General features: G+C 59.8%; 1 protein-coding gene across 1 annotated transcript; it reads right to left on the bottom strand.

Moving 5' to 3' along the window:
* Positions 1-10,186: 10,186 nt before the first annotated feature.
* Positions 10,187-12,934, bottom strand: FOXL3 (forkhead box L3). The gene is made up of 3 exons (XM_004617361.2): positions 12,702-12,934; positions 12,426-12,594; positions 10,187-12,357 (listed from the first exon to the last, which is right to left on the bottom strand). Exons 1-3 carry the CDS (start codon positions 12,806-12,808, stop codon positions 11,962-11,964), a joined length of 672 nt encoding a protein of 223 aa, XP_004617418.1. The 5' UTR covers positions 12,809-12,934; the 3' UTR covers positions 10,187-11,961.
* Positions 12,935-20,489: the final 7,555 nt, after the last annotated feature.

Below are 20,489 nucleotides of genomic sequence, written 5' to 3'. Positions count from 1 at the left end.
ACACTCACCCACACCCTCACCACACCCTCACCCCCACCCTCACCCTCAGCCACACCCTCAGCCACACCCTCACCCTCACCCACACCCACACCCTCACCACACCCTCCCCTGCACCCCACTCCCACCCAAACTCTTCCCTTCCCCTCGCCCCCACCCTCACCCTCACCCACACCCTCACCCTCACTCTCAACCCCACTCACACCCTCACCCTCACCTACACCCTCACCCTCACCCTCACCCACCCCCTCACCCTAATCCTCACTTGCACCCCCTCACCCGCACCCTCACCCTCACCCTCACCCACACCTGCAACTCCACCTCCACCCACACCCGCCCTCGCACCCGCACGCACACCCACATACACACCTGCACAGGTGTCATGGGAAGTGCTATTAGATTCGCCTCCAAGTTGGAAATACAAATATTGGCCAGGTGGGAAGACTTTGGTCCGTGAGCCGTGAGAGATGATGTCACCTGGCACCTGCTCTGGGCACGCCCAGTGAGAGTTGGGGCCACAGGGGCACAGCACGGGAGCTGAGGGGAGCCGTGGCTGCTGGGCTGTGCGCCCAAAGGCCTGGCCCGTCCTGCAGCCACTGAACTGAACAGAGCCCCTGGCCTCCCTCAATTATCTTGTGTCAACAGAATGCGGGCGGTCAACTCCGACGCAGCTGACACAACGGCCACATTCAGCCTGCTGGTTTCCGTGAGCTCAGCTGGCCCACAGCTGTCCCCTGCACCAGGTCTGTAGGGCAGGATGGGCTGGCCGGGAGCGCAGGGTCTCCTCACCCCCTTCTGGTCAGGAGAGGACCCAGGTAGCTGTGAGGGCTTAGAGAAGGCAGCCTGGCTGTCCCTCTGTCCATCTGTGCCTGCTCCAGGGCCTCGCCAGGAGGGAGGATGGGAAGCTGACCTCGGTGTGGGGCTTTGAACCCCTGACGGTGTGCCAGTCTTGAACACCCCAAGCTCCATCTCCCCAGGCTTGGGCCTGGGTTCCGCAGTCTGGGAGAGGGAGTCTGGGGGCTTGGGGGTGTTGGGGTATAGAAGGCACCAGCAGGGGGGGAGGCCTGGGTGCAACCCTGACAGCGGAGTCAGAGCCTCAAGAAGTGCCTCAAGGGATCTCCCCCGCCCACATCCACACACTCAAGGGATCCGCACAGACACACACACACTCAAGGGATCTACACACACACACACACACACACACACACACACACTCAAGGGATCTACACACACACACACACATACTCAAGGGATCTACACACATACACATACTCAAGGGATCTACACACACACACACATACTCAAGGGATCTACACACACACACATACTCAAGGGATCTACACACACACACACACACACACATACTCAAGGGATCTACACACACACACACACACACACACACACACATACTCTCAAGGGATCTACACACAACTCAAGGGATCTACACACACACACACACACACACACATTTTATTTCTAAATTTTAGGCCACACCCAGCAGTGCTCAGGGCTTACTCCTGGCTCTGCACTCAGGGGTCTCTCCTGCCGGGGCTCGGGGACCATGTGGGGCATCAGGGGTGGAGTCTGGATTGGCCGTTTTGCAGCGCCCTCCCACTGTGCTGTGGCTCCAGGCCCAGCATCTCCCTTGACCTTGACACCCAGCAGGCTATGGCCTGTTGTGCAGTGGGGACCAGGCAGCCTTGAGCAGTCCTCCTGGCCACAAAGGGCCCCAAGAGTGTGGGGTCTGGCAGGGCGGGGGCGGCAGCCTCCTGGGGCCTCAGCTCCCTCATCTGTGAATGGGGCTCAGAGTCACCCTGGGCCCGGGCCCCTGGTCTGCCCCAAGCCAAGGTCAGAGTGAGGGGTGTTTGGCCTGGTCAGTGCCTGCGACAGGGCTGCTCCCTCTGGACTGGACCTGCACCCAGAACTCAGTGCCCCTGTGGAAGGGCCCACTGGTTCCTAGCCTGCTCCTCGTTCTTCAGTTTGCACCAACCCTCATGCCCTTAGTACACACAGCCAAAAATAGCCTTGCTTCGAAAACGGATTTGTCTGTGACACTATTTCACCCTTTTTCTGTGGGGGGCCACCCCTGGCAATGCACAGGGTTACTCCTGGCTCTGCACTCAGGAATCTCCCCTGGCGGTGCTCAGGGGACCCTATGGGATGCTGGGACTCAAACCTGGGTCGGCCGCATGTAAGGCAAACACCCTCCCCGATGTGCTCCAGCCCCTCTTTTTTTTTTTTTAAGAAAAAAAGAGAGACTCGGTCAACTTTCCAGCTGTTTCCCATATCTTCCCATCTCTTGTTCTTGATGCTAATCTTAGTGATGGGGCTCAGGGGTCCTCACCGGCATCACGGCTCCCTGAGCCGTGCACACACATGGGGTGCACGTCTCACCCAAGCACTGAGGCTGTCTGTGGGGGCTGTCAGCAGGAGGCAGGGATTTGGGTTCTGGGTGCTGCCACCAGGAAGAGGAAAGGGTGCTGCCAGCTGGCTGTGCCCACTCCTGCTCAGAACCTCAGGCTGCCGCAAGACAGTCCTGTCCTAAGAGCCCCCACATCGGCTTATGTCGCAGGCCCGTGAACAGGTGCCTGTGTGCTCACACACTGGCTCTCCCAGGTCCTCCTGGGGAGCGGTGTGTGGGTACAAAGGTGCCCTGGCCTGTCGGGCACAGCTCACATACTGCATCATGTATGTATACATGTATGTGCCTATGACATGTGTGCTCCAGACATCCACAGCAAACTCACAAGCTCAGACATTTGCAGGTGGGAGGCTTGGAGGCACCGCTTGCCCATGCCAGCCCCACAGTCAGAGTTCGGGGGGTTGGCGAGGGTGCGCCAGTGCAGCCACTGTCACCTGGTGACCCTGAGCCTGTGTGAGGGAGGTGGGGCGTGGGGTGCAGATGGGATCTCAGGTGAGGGCTGGCGAGGGCCATAAGGAAGGGGGTGGTCCTGAGAGGCCAGGATGCACAGTGGGCAGAGCCGAGCGGAAGGGCAGCGAGACCACGTGTGCATGCGTGGGCTGTGGGTGGATGGGCGTTCTCTGGGGAGCTGTGGGCGGTGCTTGTTCTCACGTGTGGGCGGGAGGGGAATCCCTGAGGCCTGCTCCCGGCAGCTGCTGTGTGTGTCTCCATCGTCATGCCAACCAAATGTTTTTGGACCCCACGCCCAGGACCCTGCATGCCTGTCTTGGGCTCGCATGACCGACTGGGCTCCCAGATCTGAGCCCTTTTTTAGCCACTGAATGAGAAAACCAAGGGCCAAATCTGCTGATGCTGCTGGCCCTCCCCTGGAGACGGGGTCCTGCCTTTGATCTGCTCCCAGGACCCCAGCCCTGGGCTCTCCACACAATGAGCCGAATGTTTGTGCTCTGGCCGGACTCCGGTCTGGGGGAGGGCTTGGCAGGTAGACCCTTTGATGTGGGCTGTGCCCTCAGAGAAAGGCTTCAGAGGGCTGAGCTGGACGCCACGTAGGACAGCCCTGGGCGTCTGCGGGTGTCCGAGCCCAGTGCCCTGGTCACTGCCCTGACCTGTCCAGGGTCAGTATCCCCCAGCTCCACTGGAGGCCTGAGGTACAGCCTTCGCGGGGGCTAGTGTGCAGACATGGGCTGGGCTGTAGAGACCCTGCCATGTGAGTGTCCACTGCTTTCTGCCCACCATAGGCTGCAGGCCCCCGGAGGCACCTTTCCTTGGATGTGGCCACTCCAGAAGCCCTGCCCGGCGTCGCCCTGCCTTGCAGGAGCCCACCCATGGAAGCTGCAACAAGCAGGTCTGGAGACCCAGCCCAGCACTGGGGGAACACGCCCCTTCTCAGGGCTCTACTCTGAGGCCACCCCTCCCTGGTCCACTTTCAGCATCTCTGATGGGATGCAGCTGAGTCCAGGCCTGGCCCCGGTGGTGTGGGGCCCAAGCAGAGATGAGGTCACTGAGGGTCAGGAGAGCGTTCTCAGAGCTCAGACCCCAGCTGGCATGGGAGCAGCACAGAACCTGGGAGGGCCAGTCTCCACAGCACTGTGGGCTGCTCAGATGCCATCCTGGTGCCTAGGCTGGTACCGTCATGTCAGACCCACGCCAGGCCCCGTGACAGGCCCATGCCAGGCATACCAGACCCACGTCAGACCTATGTCAAGCCCACCTCAGATCCATGCCAAGTTCATACCTGATCTACATCAGACCCTTGTTAGGTCCATTTCAGACTCCGAAACTGGGTGCCAGCCATGGTAGCTGCCTGGAGTCTTTGCAGAGTGTCTGTGAATCCAAAGTTGTTCTAAAGGAAGGTCGGCTGTGAGAGGCTGGGGTGGGCTGGCTGTGAGCACTGTGGGCATCTAGGCTGGGTCTCCTTCTGGGTTCCAGGCTGTGTCAGAGCAGAGGCAGAGGAGGCAGTGGGGCGGGGTTGGAGGCTGAGGTCAGCCTGAGTTCATAGGGGTGACAGCGCAGGCCTGTGCCCTGCATGAGGACAGTGGCCGGCAGGACTGAGCTGGCTCCGCAGCCCCAAGGCCTTCTGCGGGGAGGAGGTCTCCCTAGGAACCACCTGGACATGTGGCGTTGGTGGGCGCCAGGCTCAGTCAGACAGGCGCTGGGGAAGACACTGCACGGGTGTCACTGGGTGAGACTGTGTGTGGCAGAAGATGCCACGTGTCCTGGTTCTATCCAGCCCTGACCTCATGTCCAGCCTCCCCATGGAACAGCCACACAGGTGAGGACCCGCCTCCACGGCCGTGTGGGGCCCGAACCCCCAGTCAGAGGACGATGTCAGTGAAGCAGACCAGGAGTCTTCCTGCAGAGGTGTTGGCCTGGAGGGAACGGAGCACCTGCGTCATGCCAGGGGACGAAGGCTGCAATCAGGGGCGGCCCTGTGTGGCTGGGCACCAGGAAAGGGTGCGCTAACGCTCGCCCTGTTGCCGAGGTGGTGTGATAAGGGGTGCTTAGCATGGACAGCTGAGACTGCAGGGCGTGTCCCCCAGCTCTGCTGACAGCCACACACGTCCTGCTCCTATGCCGCTGAGGGGACTGTTGGCCCCACGGACTGATGACTCTGAGCCAGGACGCCACGCTCCAGCCACTTCTGTCATGATTCTCCAGGCTCCCACCAAGGGCGGGAAGAAGATGAATGGGAAGGGGCCCTGCGGGGACCACCCCAGTGCCCCCTGCTCTGTCCCTCTGTCCTGCAGCGCCTGGGCTGGGTCTGCCTGTGGAAAGCCTGTATGGGGAGTGCCCGCGGCCAGGCATCTGGGCCCATCCCCTTCCCACCTCCCCCAAGGCCCAGTCCCACCCCCCAGTGGTGCAGACTGCTGCTCTGCCCAGCCCCACACAGCCCCCAGCTGCCCGGAGATGGGGCGTCTGCACCCCACCAGGATGCCTGAGGGCAGGAGCCCTGGGTTAAGCCCCTCAGAAGGGGCTGGGTGGGGTCCCGAAAAACTCACACTGAGAAGTGGCCAGATTAGGGGGCATAGTTCCCTGCAGACCACGTCCCCAGGCACACCCCGAGGTTTCTGCCAGAATGGGGGTGCCAGACTGGTGGGGCAGAAACTACCCCTTAGCTAGCTGCCCCTCTCACAACTGCAGAGCTGACTTGGGTGCATGGCTGCGTCCACCTCGGAGCAGTGCCGAGGTCTTTGCAGGAAGGAGCCAGAAAGGCCAGCGGGCAGAGGCAGCCCTAGAGCCAGACCCACCTCCCAGTGGGCAGTGAGCGTGGGAACCTCGGGCCCCGGGGGGCCCTGGGGCGTGCTAGGCCCTCTGCACTATGGTGAGTCACTCCCGCTCGACCCTCACTTCCTGTCCGGCATGGCTGAGTCTCCAAGGAACCCTTCTGACAAGTCCCTGGCTCCTCGCTGACGAAGGATGCTTGTGAAGTCCAGGCCTCTCGGAATCCACAGCCATCAGCACTTCACCAGCACCCAGGCCCGGCTGCAAGGCTGGGGTGCGGAGCGAGGGCACTGGGCAGGTGGAGGTACCAGCCCCCCAGGGCCTCCACCCTCTGGCGTTGTGTTCTGAAGCCCACCATCATTGCCCAGTCACCTCAGCACTCATGGCCTGTAGGGGCCTGGCCATGGTTTCCCTGCAGACATGGCCCCAGAGGCAGAGGGCCCACAGGGTGTGCTAGACAAGGCCCTAGGCTGCCAGACCCTGCAGCGGCCCCCACCATGGAGGGCAGGTGCTGGGCACAACTCGGCACTGAAGGTGGTGTCCACTCTCCCTTCAAGTGCCCTCAGGTGGCCAGGCCTGGATCCCTACTGGCCTGGGACCTGGGCAGCAGGGGAGGGAATCAGACCTGGCTGAAACCTGGGCGTAAGCCTGCAGATTGCCACTCAGTGGACAGTGTTTTCCGGGAGAGGGGCAGGTGGGCATTGGGGAAGGGTCGACACTGCACGCCGTCCACCTCCACCCTTCTGTGCATGGTTTCTTCTCCCTTTGTGCATTCTCTGCTGAAGTACCTGGCCCAACCCCAGAGCGGGGACCCGGACGAGGGGTGGAGTCAGGTCTCAGGAGGGGCTGGGCGAGGCCGGGCTGGACCGGGCGGGCTTAACCGTCCGCCTCCAGGGCGCCCACCCCGCGTTCCCTGGCACGCTGCTACCACCTGGCGGCCAGTTGGCGGCATGCAGGCTCTGGGCGCCACTGCCTTGGGGCTGGCCGAGCCGTGGGCGTCCATCTGCAGAGTCGGGCGGGCTCCGCCTACTGGGCACTGCAGTTCTAGCGGGGCGCGGGCTGTGAGCTCCCTCTGCAGTAAGGTCCACAGAGCCGTGGGGTCAGCCTCAGGGCAGATGCTCTTGGGCGAGCAGGGGTGGACAGGGTGAGTGGAGGGGGGTCCATGCCAGGCAGGGGACAGTGGTTCAAAGGCTGTGGGCATGGGGCGGCCAGGAGGTGTGAGGCCGGGTGTAGGCTGTGGGCTGCCTGGTCGCTGGGAGTGCCTTGTTGGAGCTGTGGGACGAAGGCCAAGTCCCAGGTGTTGGGCCAAGCTCAGGTGTGGCAGGCACAGGTCCAGGTGTGTGTCATACTGCACTCTCCCAGGCGTCCCGCACCCACTCTGCCTCTGCGCCTTATCTCCGTTCTTGGCACAACCACCAGAGCACTCAGCTTATGGCCAGTCTCGGCACATCCTGAGCTCGGTCTCTGGGCCGTGAGGCAAGTGTGGCTGTCCCCCTGCGTCTCCTCCGGTGGACGGCTGCTGGCAGGGCCTGAGCCCTCCACGATTCTCAATGTCCCTTGTCCCCGTGCTGGTTCCAGACGCTGCCACCTCCTCCTCCATCACACAGGAGTGCCTCCAGCCCACACCCAAGACTCGAGGGGCCTGCGTGCAGCCTGTCCTGCAGGGCATCTTCTCTGTGTGGCCATGCCGTCCCCAGTGGAGGCTCCTGGTGCCCCCCACCTCATGGCGGTGTCCCTGGTGTCTTTCCAGGAGGGTGACTGAGAACCTGAAGTTGGGTGCCGGGGCCCCAAGTCCGTGTCTGGTGCTGGGTGACCTCCATGCTTTCTGGGGCTCCTGGGTCTGCATCCCCACAGCCTTGATGCCCACCAGGCCCCAGCCCCTCCAGAGGGGGTTAACCCCACTCTGCAAAGGGCCACCTGGGGTATTTGGGAATCTGCCATCCCCCACGTGGCCCTGGCGTTGGGCGCACACTTGGCCGAGTGCCCTTGGGAGAGCTGTCCAGAGGGCTCTGGCCTGAGGCAGCATGGGCGGTGCCCTGGGCCACAGTCATACTTGAGTCTGGGCCACAAGTCTGGCTTGTGTGCTGTAGGCTGTGTGCCTGCTCACTGCCACCCTCTGCCAGGGGCCAGATCACCCCCAGCTACTTAGACTCCACCTAAGGGTGCACTTACCCCCTGTGGGTGGCTCCTGGCTCTTCGGGGCATGGTCTACCTGACCCACAGGTTTGGTGGCTCAGCCCTGGAACCCTGATGGGCCCAGAAGTTCCAGGCTAGCACCCTGAATGCCCAGGACACCCCACTGCCAAGATGCCAAATGTGAGCCCAGGTTGCAGCTCTCCTGGGAAATGGAGGCACAGGCCCTCTTGAACTGGGCCTGGAGACCTTCTCTGCAAGGAAGGTCCCTTGTCCTCAGTTCCCTCGGCCACCGCACCTGAGCTGCACTAGTTACTGCACACTGCTTGGTTGTCACATTCTCACTGGAATGGGGAAAGCCATCATCGGGGCTCAAGATCTTTTGTTCAGCTCCCAGCACCATGTGGCCCCTGAGCCCCCACCCTCAGCACCGAGTGGCTCTCTGAATCCCCTACCCCAAAACTCACCCCCACAGGGTGGCCTGGGCTCCCCTGGCGACCCCTGCTGGTGGCCCAGGAGCCTTGCAGAGTTGCTGGGTTCTTGTGGTTCCTGGGAACAAGGGTGCAGAGATTGGCAGAGCCTCCTGGGGCAGGCCAGATGGGGCCGTGCAGGGAGCAGCTTGGCCTGAGGCACTCTGGGCAGTGCCACTGCACGCTCTCCTCTCCCACCAGCGAGGCTCAGACTGTGGGGGCTGTGCATGGTGAGGAGGGGTTGAGGGTCCAGGCCGCCCCTCCTCTGCCGTGCTATACTCACAATATCGCTCCCCAACCCACACTCTGTGCAGCATTCTCTGGAGAGGGACCCCACGAGGTGGGCCTCACCTGGCAGTGCTCAGGACTGACTCCTGGTTCTGTGCTCAGTAATTACTCCTGGTGAGTTGGAGGGACCCTATGGGGTGTGGGATATGGAGCTTGGGTGGGCCCTGTGCAAGACAGGTGCCCTATGCTGGGGACCTTGGGGCGGTCACACAGACGTGCCAGCCCGGCAGTACGGGGTCGTGGGGCGGGCCATGCTAGTGATCCATTCTGCCCCCATACCCGGAATGAGCTCGAAGGTCACCCCTGGAACCACCTCCTGGTACTTGGCTGTCAGGGCAGTTAGACAACCCCATTCTAGGCCTCACCCAGGAGGTGGCGGGCCCCAGATGCCCTCTGTGCTCAGTGCCCTCCACTCCTGGTCCCCAGGGAAGAGCAGGGCTCGGGGGCTGTGGCTTCTCAGGGGCAGGGCCCTGCCAGCCACGGACCAGGGGGGTGGGGGTGGAAGTGGGACTTAGACCTGATCCAGCACCCAGGGTCCGACTGTGCCTCTTAGCTGAGCCCCAGAGTGGAGTGGTGACCGTCCATTTCATGACATGGGACCCAGAGGCCATGGGCACAGCAGCGGAGGGACTGAGGGCCCACTGGAGCTCACTGTCAGGAAGCTGCAGCCTGGGCAGTTCTGAGGAGGGTCGAGGGGCTTGGGAAATCCCTTCCGGCCTCTGCGTCTGCCTCTGGGTCATGGGTGCCTGGACTCACTGTCGGGGCACAGGACGGGCGTGGTGGGAAGAAGGCCTTAGTAACCAGGTCTAGTGTCCCGGTCACAGATCCATTCTGTGCATAGGGGACTGTCCTGTTTAGGCCCTGTTGCCACAGACAGACACAAAGACAGGAGACTTAGGTCAGAGGCTAAGAAATGGGGAGGTGGATGTGGACGTGGAATGGGAAACAAGTGGGGCCTCACCCCTACAGGCCATCTGCTCTAAAAGTCCTGCTCCTCCCCTCGAGTACCCCTGCCCCTGCCCCGTAACTTGGTGGGCTCCAGGCACTGTTCAGAGCCTTGCCCCTCCTCGGGCCTCTGCTGGGGCTCTCGGAGCAGGCTTACCCCTCCGTGCCCCTGGCATGTCCTTTTCTGGGCAGGGTTCTGCTCCCTGATGCCCAGGGGTGCTTCTGCTTCTCTGGAAAACTGTGTGTCAGCTTCTAGGGGCCCCATCCCAGCGAGCAGCCTAATGAAGACTGTGCCAGCCAAGGCTGCTCACAGAGATGCAGCAAGGTCGGAGCCCGCCAGTGGGGTAGGGGCTGGGGAGCCACTCCTAAGTAGGGTGTGCCCTCACACTCAGGCCGCTCTGCCGGGCAACGTACCCAATGCTGTCCTGTCCCTCATGGGGACTCGTCGGGGCCACCTTCATTCCGGTCACTGCCAGCTCTGGGGGGCCCAGCAGGTGAGGGCAGCAGGAGCTCCACACCACAGCAGTCAGCACAGTCTCCCCAGGCCCCCACATGGGAGGGGCCCCACACGTTAATGGGAACCCGGCGATCCATGACTTCACGGCAGACGCCCGCTCGGGGTGATGCAGGAATGTTCATATCGGTGATCAATCAGCGGATTTGCAAGAGAGGCATAAAGGCTTTAATTTTAATTGTGTTGGGTGAGCCCGTGTTGGCAGCGACATTTGAATAGGTCAGAGGCAGCCCTCACCCCTGTTATGTAGCTGGTATTAGATGCCACTCACTCCCGGGGCTGCAGCCTTCTGAGTCGCTGGGTACTGCATGCGGGCAAATTGGAAATGTCCCTTTGCTTTGAGAACATGATTGATATCCCTTGCAAACCAATGTTACACCTCATGGTACATGGCTCTCGCCCGCCTGTGCCACCCTCCGAGACGCTGAGGCCGTAGGCATTTGCCCAGGAACTTGGGGGGTGGTGGCACTCCAGTAAGAACCTGCCTCCTTCCATGCCGTCCTTCCCGGAGGCCGGATCCCAAACACTGTCAGGACAGGGCAAAGATCCCTGTTCTCCTGCAGGGCTGGCCCAGGAAGAGAGCCGTGGGGACAGAGCAGGGACACAAAAGATCAAGTGTGACATTTATTTGCTTATTTGGGTACTCCGTGATCTGCTCCGTCCCGAATCCTTTCTGGTATGATCTTGAGGTGGCAGACAAAGTGCCCCGGAACAAGGCCTTTGTGTCATGTGCTCCTTTGAGTCCAGATGAGCTGCAGTACCAGGGAAGCTGGGAGGCTGACCCCAGGGCCACACATGCACCCTCAGTCGCCTCTGACAGATGGGGAAGGGGGCCAGGGCCCAGCATCCAGGGCTGGTGCCCACCAGATCACAGCTGGGGTCAGGGTCAGCGTGTGCCCATGGGCAGTGAGCCGACAGCTCTGCGGTGCCTCCCTGGCAGATGCTTTGGCAGTGGGTCTCCCTGCGCTGGCCTCTAGGAGGGATGGGCATGTTGGTGGCCCTGTTCATCATATGGTGACCAGGCTAGCCCAGGAGCACTTCATCCTCCCCACACTCAGAAACAGTTCTCGGTGGCCCTGCTGCCCATCCCACTCCCAAGAGTCCCGCAGCACAGCCCAGATGGTCGGCGGATATGTTTTCGCTGTTTAAAAAAGTAGCCAATCATTGTCTCCGAGTGAATCAGATTGTGTAATCCGTACTAATGTTCCAATTAAGTCACAGGAAGCAATTAACTCTGCAGAAAAGTGATAAGCTTGGTTCCAGAGTCATCAGTGCCTCTCTGGGTTCCCTAGACGCCCGACTGCACAGGAACTGAACCAGACATTTCAGCTGGAGCCCCCACCTCAGGCTTGCAGTGGCCTCCCAACAGGGGAACCCAGGTGCACATGGGGGGCCCGGGCATCCTAGTTCCCGCTCAGATCCAGGAGAGTCCCCTTTGCCCTCACACCAGCCTGACTTTGGAATCTCCTGCCCGTTGTCCCTCTGTCCTCCCTCCTGTTCTGGACACAAACAATGTACGACACTTCTTAAACCATGACCAAAAACGCCGCTTACAACACAATTGTCACTTCAAGTCACATCACCTGTAACAGGGACACAGACATGCCAGGGCAGGTTGATCGGGGTGGACTGGCCGGGGCTGCCTTCCTGTCCAGGGGCGATGCCCCTTTCAGCTTCTCCCTGCAGCTCTGCTTGTGACATCTCGGGGAGTAAAGTCACTACTGCCTCCATAGCCCTGGGGTGGGGCCACTGCCACCCGAAATTTAGGGCAGATGTCCAAGTGTCACCCAGGAGTCACTGTAGAGCCAGCAGACTTTGTTCCAGAAGAGGAAGCCATGGCAGCAGTGAGCACTTTTGGGTAGACTTGGTGCCATGGCCCTGGACCGAGTCAGCAGTGCGTGTCCTCAAGATCTGATCCAGGAGGGGCTGGATCCGAAGAGCCCCCGGGGACACAGCCCCACCTCCACCTCTCACATTGTCCAAAAGTGGACGTTCATCGGCTGGGCCTCCAGCTGGGGGTACCCACTTTCCTGGGGACCGCAGGGCCGCCTGAGCCTGGGAAAGGGGCCCGGGGCAGAGAGGATGTAGTCGATGCTGAACTTGATGTCCCTGGGACCGTCCTTCCCCACCGTGGACGGGCCCTCGGGGTCCGGACCCTCGCGGCGGGTGGGTTCCGGAGGCCCCGCGGATCCCGGTCCAGGAGCGGCCCCCGCGCGTGCTCCCCGCGCGCCCTCGCGCTTGGGGCCGCGCCGCCGCCGCCGCCGCCGGTAGTTGCCGTTCTCGAAGAGGTCCAGCAGAGACTCGCAGCCGCCGGCGAACGTCCAGTAGTTCCCTTTGCCCTTCTCCTGGCCCGCGGCCCGCGGCACCTGCGGCGAGAGGCGGTCAGCGCGGCCCCCTCCCCGTGGCTGGCTGGCGGCCGGGGCGCGCGGCTCACCTTGACGAAGCAGCTGTTGAGCGACAGGTTGTGGCGGATGGAGTTCTGCCAGGCGCGCTGGTTGGAGCGGTAGTAGGGGAACTTGCGCATGATGAAGTCGTAGATGCCCGACAGGGTCACCCTGCCCGTGGGACTCTGCTGGATGGCCATGGCGATCAGCGCGATGTAGCTGTAAAGGGGACATGAGCGGCCCCGGCCCGGCCCGGCCCCCCGCCGCCCGCCCGCTCGCTCCAGTCTCGGGCCCGCCGCGCACCCCGCGCCCGGCCGCACGGTCACCTGTACGCGGGCCTCGCACCGCGCCTCTCCTCGTCTGAGCTGCCGGCCGGGTAGTCGTCAGCGTCGTAGTTGAAGCAGTTGTAGGGGTACTGCGAGCTGTCGAACATCTCGGCGCGCCCCTGGGGGCCCCGCGCGCCGCCTCCCCCGTGCCTTCCGCTGCCCGAGCGCCTAGCCGCCCCTGCGCCCACTCGGGCGCCCTCAGCGTCTAGCCGCAGACCGCTTTCCAAGACGCTGGCAACTTGGGTTTCTGGGGTCCCCCGCCCACCCAGCCCCACCGATCCTCGCATCCAATCCGGGCGCAGGGGAGGGAGGTGTGCTGGTGACCGACGCCCTCCTGGGAGGAGGGAGGGAGTGGCGCAGGATGTCGAGGACTGGAGATCTGCGCCGGGTGCGGGGCGCACCCAGTCTGGAGCCCTGGCCAAGTGCTCTTAAGCAGTTCTTCCCTGGCCCAAGATCCCAGAATGACCCCTGAGCTGTCCTCCCCTGCAGCCACAGAGGCCTGGAGATGGCTTCTCAGCCCCAGAGTTCTGTCCCTCCTGCGCTTGGGCAGCAGGGTCACCTTCGGGGGAGGACACTGCTCTCACGGAAGCCTGCCTGCACCTGGGCAAGCCGCTGCCCCGAAGCTGCCCCTTCCCTAGCTGGGAGGCCCCGTGCTTGCATGTGTGTGTGTGTGTGCGGTTGTGTCTGCATGTTATTGTGAATGTGTAGTTGTGTGTTGTATGTGTGTGTGCAGTTGTGCATGTGTGATTGTGTGTGTGCACGAGTGTGGCTGTGCATGTGTGATTATGTGTTGCATAACATTGGTTTGTGCTTGCTCCTCCCGCAGGGAGCTTAGGTTTATTGCATTACTCCCACCAACAGTGCTCCCGAGGCACACCAAATTCCATTCCATAATCCTCTGTGATTATCTTTAACCTCTCTGTGCTCTTCTTTCCCTGTTAATCACAAATATCCCCAAATCAGGCCCCCTAACCTGTAGATCAGATCTTCTGAAGGCTCTGGATCGAGTGTATGTAAGTGAAATACTGCCTTTCTCTTTGCTTTATGTCCTCTGCATAGTTTACTTTAGAGAAGTGTCCTTTGGTATGGACACAGGAAGACAGTTGATGCTATGCCTTAGTAACTTGGAGTTAACTGACTCCGGATAACATTTACTCCTGGGTCTCTGTCATATTTACTTGACTTAGGCCTCGGTTGCTTTTAGTTCCTAACACCCCAAAAGGGAGGTCCTGGTGAGGGACAAGGATGGACCCAGGGCAAGCTGCAAGCTACCCTGGCATTGAAAAGAGACAGACCAAGCGCCATAAGAAGTATAAGTTAAGGGGCCGGAGCGATAGCACAGCGGGTAGGGCGTTTGCCTTGCACGCGGCCGACCCGGGTTCGATCCCCGGCATCCCATATGGTCCCCCAAGCACCGCCAGGAGTAGTTCCTGAGTGCAAAGCCAGGAGTAACCCCTGAGCATCGCTGGGTGTGACCCAAAAAGCAAAAAAAAAAAAAAAAGAAAAAAGAAGTATAAGTTAAGAAAAAAGAAAAAGAAAAAGAAAAAGAAAAAAGAAGTATAAGTATAAGTTAAGAGCGCTGTCATGGACAGGTTAAAGATAAACACAGAGGATTGGCAGTGCCTGATGGAGTTTGGTGTGCCTGGGAGCACTGTGATGGGAGTAACTCAATAAACCTAAGCTCTCTGCAGGAGGAGCAAGGATAACCCAATGTTATCCAGCAATTATGCATGCTTGTATGCACATGTGTGCACATGTGCATGCAGTTGTGTGTGTGCATGTATGATGTATGGCTATGGATATGCAGTTGTGTGTGCATGTGTGTGTATATGGCTGTGTGTGCATCTGCAGTTGTGTGTGTGCGAAGTGTGAGGCTCTGTGTGTGTGTGCATATGTTTTTATGTATGTCTGTGTGTGTGGTGTGTGCCTGTGTGAGATGGGACTGCAGCAGGGAGGGTAGGACATTCCTGGAGAGAGGAAATGTGTGTGTCACACAGGGTTGTGTGTGACAGACAGAAGGTGTGCATGGTTGTGCTGTCCTCATCTGCCTGAGGCAGGGAAAGGCTCAGCATTCTCCGGAAGTCCCTTCAGAGGCCTGAAGCTCTGTCCAGCACGTGCGGGTGCTGGGCCTGTGGAAGGTGGGCAGGCCACCTGGCTGTGGCGCCCCTCTGTCTGACACGCCACAGACTGGCTTCTGCTGGCTCTGAGCTCTAGAACACATGCAGTGACCCAGCACCATGTCTCTGGGCAGGGGGGCACAGAGCCGAGTGCAGGGACATGAACTAGGAATGTCCTAGAAAACAAAGGGACCTCAACTCTCACCCAGGCCTGCTCCTTGGCTCCATCTCCTCAGAACACACCCCCCTGACCACTCACACCTCCGCAGACTGGAACCAGCATAGATGTGTCCCTGGCCACAGCTGAAAGGCTGACAGGGCTTTGGGTGCAGAGCGGCTGCCTCGTCTCACACAGGCACACGCCACACACACACACACACACACACACACACACACACACACACACACACAGAGCCATCCAAGGGGGACTCTGAGCCTCACTGCTCAGGTGCTGGTGGGCAAACGGGGTGGGGGGCCCAGGTGAGGGTGCCTGGGGTGGGGGACCCTGGTCTCTGCAGATGTCACTTTGGGGGATCTGGGAAGGACCCACGGGTCTCTGTCTTACTCCCTCTGCTGCTCCCAAGCCAGAGCATCTGAGCAGAAGCCTAGGCTCGAGTCCCCACATACAGGCAGGGTGGCATGTGGGGACAGCATGGTGACATGGGCACAGGTTGCTGGCCAGAGGGAGAGGCAGTTGAGGGCTCGTGAAGCTTCTGCTCTGAGCTGCTCGAGGGCTCCATGCGTGGGGTGGACCTGTGGGCCCTCCCAGCTCTCCCAAGAGTCTCATTCCGGCATGTCCATGTGGCAGCCTCTGCCCCCTCAGCCAGGGATGCCCAGAACCACACTGAAGCCTGGCTCCTGCTTTGTGCCATGACCAGGTGATGAGGCTCTTTCCAGCGCTGGGAGGACACACTGTCCCAGGTGGGCAGGGTGTGTTGGGCGAGAGCTGCCCTGTGCCCTGATTTCTCCTCCAGAGCTCCAGGGCCTGGGTGGGAAAGGTGCGGGGGCTCCTTCCGGGCTGAGCGGAGAGCGGGTGGGGCCTCTTCCTGACTCAGCGCTGACACGCCCCTCAGCCAGGCCTTCTGTACATCTGTGCCGGGACAGACCCAGGGCATGGGATGTTTGGGAGTTACCTGGCATCACCTTAGCCTGTCTCCAAAAGGGGACCTCACAGGGTGTGAGAACATGGGGACTCACCCCGTCTCACGCCGCAGAACAGGGTCCATCTGTCTGCAGTCCTACTGTCCTGTCCCCATGGCGAGGAGCACTGCTGAGGGGCCCTGTGAGCACACAGCTCCAGGACCTGCACCAGCAGTGTGGGGTGGGCAGCCCAGAGCCCCGCTTACACATGTCACTGTCCTGGAAGTCTCGTCAGACAGTTTGGGTCCCCCTGACTGAGTGATCCGGGTCTCTGTTCTGAGGGCAGCTGCTTCTTGCACTGTGATGCTGCACATGAGCTGCACCAGTTCCCGAGATGCTGCAGAACATGTACGCATGTTCCCGTGTCTTTGCCCAAACTGCTGTGTTAGCAGGGACAGTGCCAGCAGGTTGCATGGTTCCAAGAGTGGCTGCAGTGTCGACTTCTCTGAGCAACCACACAGACCCCACTCCTCTGCCCTGCTCCCAGAGCAGACAGGACAGCCCTCCCCAGATGGACTCACCCAGCCCCCTTGGGAGCACCCCAACACTGCCAGGAGTTACTGCAGAGGCGTAGCACCTTTCTGGGTCCCAAGTGACAGGAATGTCTTGTGGCCTCCCCGAGCCACCTGGAGACCTTATTGGCAGCAGACAGGAGTGGGGCCTGACCCGGCAGATGCGACAGAGCAGTTGGCCCAGGGGTCATTACGTGGGGCCTGAGGCAGAATGCTCCTGCCGTGCTGCCTGCCTGCCACACCCCTGCAGGATGCTTGCAGGAGCAGCAAGGTGAGAGACTAGCTCTCAGCTCTCAGCCACACAGGCTCACAGCTGGCCCACCTTCCTCTGATTCAGGGTCACTTGTAAAACAGTGTTCTTCAAAGACTGCTTCTCCGCAGCTGCAGCCATTGCACACGGCGCATTTGCTGAGGTGTGGTGTCTCACGCACGTGGCCCAGCTGCACGTGTTAAATGGATTCCTTCTTAAACGTGGGCAGGGATAAGGCTAAAGTGCTGAGCGTGGCCTTGCTTGTGCAGGACTCTGACTTACCCCTTCTCATGGCCACTGCATGGACCCCAGCACCTCCAGGAGCAGTCCCAGAACAAGCAACAAGAGTCAAGTCTGGGTCCTGGGGGACAGTCCCCTGAGCCTTGCCCTGGGTGCTGACAGGACAGTCAGACCTGGGCCCCCTCCACTCTGGGATTCCTGATGATGTGGCTGCAGCCCTTACAGCCAGGACAGACGATCTGGCTGTGTGCACTCAACACTCTGTCCCTCACAAGCACATGATCCAGGGACCTGAGGAGCCCTCCTGACACAAGGGAAAGCTCCCAGCTTGCACAGTGCTCAGAGCAATGGGTCAGAGAAACAGGAGGTAGGAATTTGCTTTGCATGCAGCCGACTCCAGTTCAATCCCCAGCAACGCATGGTCCTCAAGCACTGCCAGAACCTGACACAGACCCCCACTTCAATCCCTGGCACCAATTCAACAAAGCACTGTGGGGAGTGACCCTTGAGCACAGAAGCAGCATTAGCCTCTGAGCAACGCAGAGAGTGGACCCTCCAATACAAGTGAAGTCAGAACTGTGTTGAGGTCCCCAGCCCTGATGTTGCGCCGTCAGACCTCACAGAGGCCAGAGCAAGGACCACTCCAGTTTGGTGGCAGGAAGAGCAGGGGGAGGGACCGTTGCTCCTTGAGAATCACTTGGTTCCAGGCTGTAGTTTCGAATCTGAGAAGAGGGTCTGAGGGCAGAGGGGGGCCCTAAGTCCTGCCCTGCTCGAGACTGAGAAATGCTGGACTCCCGGGACTGTGTGAAGACCCAATTCAGCTACTTGGAGTAAGAGCAGGTCACTGTCGAGGCTGGAGAGGTGGGACTGCGGGGTGGGCACTTGCCTCACAAACGGCTGACCAGACTCGATCCCCAGCATCCCATGTAGTCTCCTAAGCCCGCCAGGAATCAGCTCTGAGCCCCGCTGGGTACGGTCTGAAATCTAAAGGCAAAGGCTTGTCCAGGCGGCTGCCCGAGGGGGTGTCTCCAGAGGGTGAGTCCCCTGCGTCCTGCTCCAGGCCTGCAGCCCAGGCTGCCCCCTAGCCTGGGAAGTGGGTGCCAGCATTGGAGTGGGAACACAAGAAGCCCGCTGCTTCTTTCCGGACTCTTTCCACAGCCTAGACACCCCCAATCCCACCCCTCCCTCTTCCCTCTTCCCTCTTCCTGCTCTGCCACGTCCCGTGTCAGTGTCTTGGCGGACAGAAGCTCGGGGAGAGGTCCGTGTGACAGGGTGCCCTGTCTCCCTGCACATGATCACGGTCTCCCCTGTGCTAGCTGGGGGTCACTCCGACATTTTATCTGCAGTTCCATCACATTAGTAGTCTCTATCTTCAGCAATTTTGCTTGCCTGTGGGTTTGTCTCTCTTAAGCTTCTCTCTCTCTCTTCCTCTCTCCTTTTTCTCTCTCCCTCTCTCTCTCTCCTCAATTATGATCTTTTTTCTTTTTTGGGGTCACACACGCAATGCACAGGGGTTACCTCTCTCCTCAATTGTTTTTTTTTTTTGGGTCACACCCAGCGATGCTCAGGGGTTACTCCTGACTCTGCACTCCGGAATCACCCCTGACCATGCTCAGGGGACCCAATATGGGATGCTGGGAATCGAACCCAGGTCGGCTGCGTGCAAGGCAAACACCCTACCCGCTGTGCTATTGCTCCAGCCCCTCCTCAATTGTTTTAACACAGCGCATCCTACTTTACTAGGACCACCAAAGCAATGACTGGCAAAGGGGGAGCCAGATCGAAGCCCTCAGGCGCTCCCTAGGATCTGAGCAAAGGTGGAGCTGGTGGTGAGGTTTCCTGAGGCTTTGGCTGCACATGGTGCACACAACCAGTGGGGACCGCGGGAGGGACTTCACTGCACCTGCCTGGCAGGACAGACCCCTTGAGGCTGCTCCTCCTGGACTGCTGCTCGGGTCTGCTATGCAGGCATTTTGTTGGACTGGGATGGGCTTTGGTTTTTCTGGGGAGGTTCAGTTTTGATGCCCGGGGCGTGGGGAGGCGTTCCTTAGTTCTCTAGATGAGTGAGAGACCTCTGTCGAGTCAAGGGCAGTGGAGACCCAGGCTAATCTCACATTACTCACTGCTTTACATGCACTCTTTCCTCCTCTCTCCAGAACACCTTTAGAAATGGAAAGGCAGGTAGTGCCATGCATCTCAGCTCCTGGGCATGCTGGGGATGGCTGGGGCTTCAGGGCCCACAGGGCCTCTTGCAGGAGTGGGGGAGCAGAGTGTGCGGGACTCTGGGCTGGATTGCAGAAATGGGGCACATCAGTGGCCTCTTGTACCTGCTGCTTTTCCCGCCATCTCACAGCCCAGGATGGGCATGGGAGGGGTGCTCAGGCGGGAGAAAAAGAGCCACAGACACGCCTGATGTGAGCCCGGCCCTGGCCCTGCTGAGTTTTCTTTCCTGGCCCTCCCCTCACCTGTCCTTCCGCGACTGGGCTTAGGGTAGAGCCTGGTCTCCAAAGCGCCTCTCCCTTCACACTCTCAAGTGGCATTTGGTGACAAGAATGCTAGAAGCCATGAAGCTTTCCATGTGAGAGGGCAGGGAGGTGGTTTTGAGAGACCTTACAATTTTTCCCCTTAATATCAGAAAACAAAACTCAAAGCCAGTTAAAAATTTGCCTTTTAGGGGTTGGAGTGCTAGTACTGTGTGTGTGTGGGGGGTGGCACTTGCCTTACACGTGGGCAATCCGGTTTTGATCCCCAGCCCCATACGGTCCCTGAGCCCGGCAGGAACGACCCCTGACTTCAGAGCTGAGTAAACTCTGGGCCACACTGGTGTGGCCCTAAAACAACAGTAGCAACAACAAATTGCCTTTCAGACCCCCAGGTCTAGCCTCTAACCAGGCGAGCCTGTCATCACGAGAGCACTGGCCAGGGAGATGGTTGGTGCTCCAGCTGTTATTTCCGGTCTCTGGGTGTGGAGACAGAGTTTAGTTCCAATGCATTTGACCCCAGTGCCTCTGCCACTGCTTAGATTTTTTCCTATTTTCTATCAATATTTTCTCCACTGAGGTCTTAGCAGCAAAATGAAATTCTGGTTCATACTGTGGCCCCTGATAACCTCAGGTCTTTATTGTGATTACTTTGAAATTTCAAAGATCCAGGTGGAAATGTTTTACTTTGCTGGTACAATACCTGAATCCCTAAGAGTGCTCCAGCTCGCTGCAAGAGCTGACTTTCTTCTTGTGTCTTTATTCTGGTTTCCCTTCATTTCTATAATACAGCCACCCAATTTTGTGTGTGTGGCTAATATGTCATTCTTATACAAGTACAAATGCGTTTCTCATTGTCTTGCTATTGAGAAAATGAAGAGGGGTTTGTTGGGGACTGGAGGAAATCGGTCAAAATGGCGTACCCTGCCTCTGTCCAGTGGATGAACAGAACACCGCTGATGGGCTCTAAAGCTCGAGAGGGAAAGAGGATAGGGTGTGTCCTCCAGGACAGGGAATAAATTCCAATAAAGTCAGCGTGACAGACGAAA

Source organism: Sorex araneus, chromosome 4 (genome assembly GCF_027595985.1).
Source record: "Sorex araneus isolate mSorAra2 chromosome 4, mSorAra2.pri, whole genome shotgun sequence".
Taxonomy (NCBI): Eukaryota; Metazoa; Chordata; class Mammalia; order Eulipotyphla; family Soricidae; genus Sorex; species Sorex araneus.
This window is presented reverse-complemented; position numbering and strand designations above follow the sequence as displayed.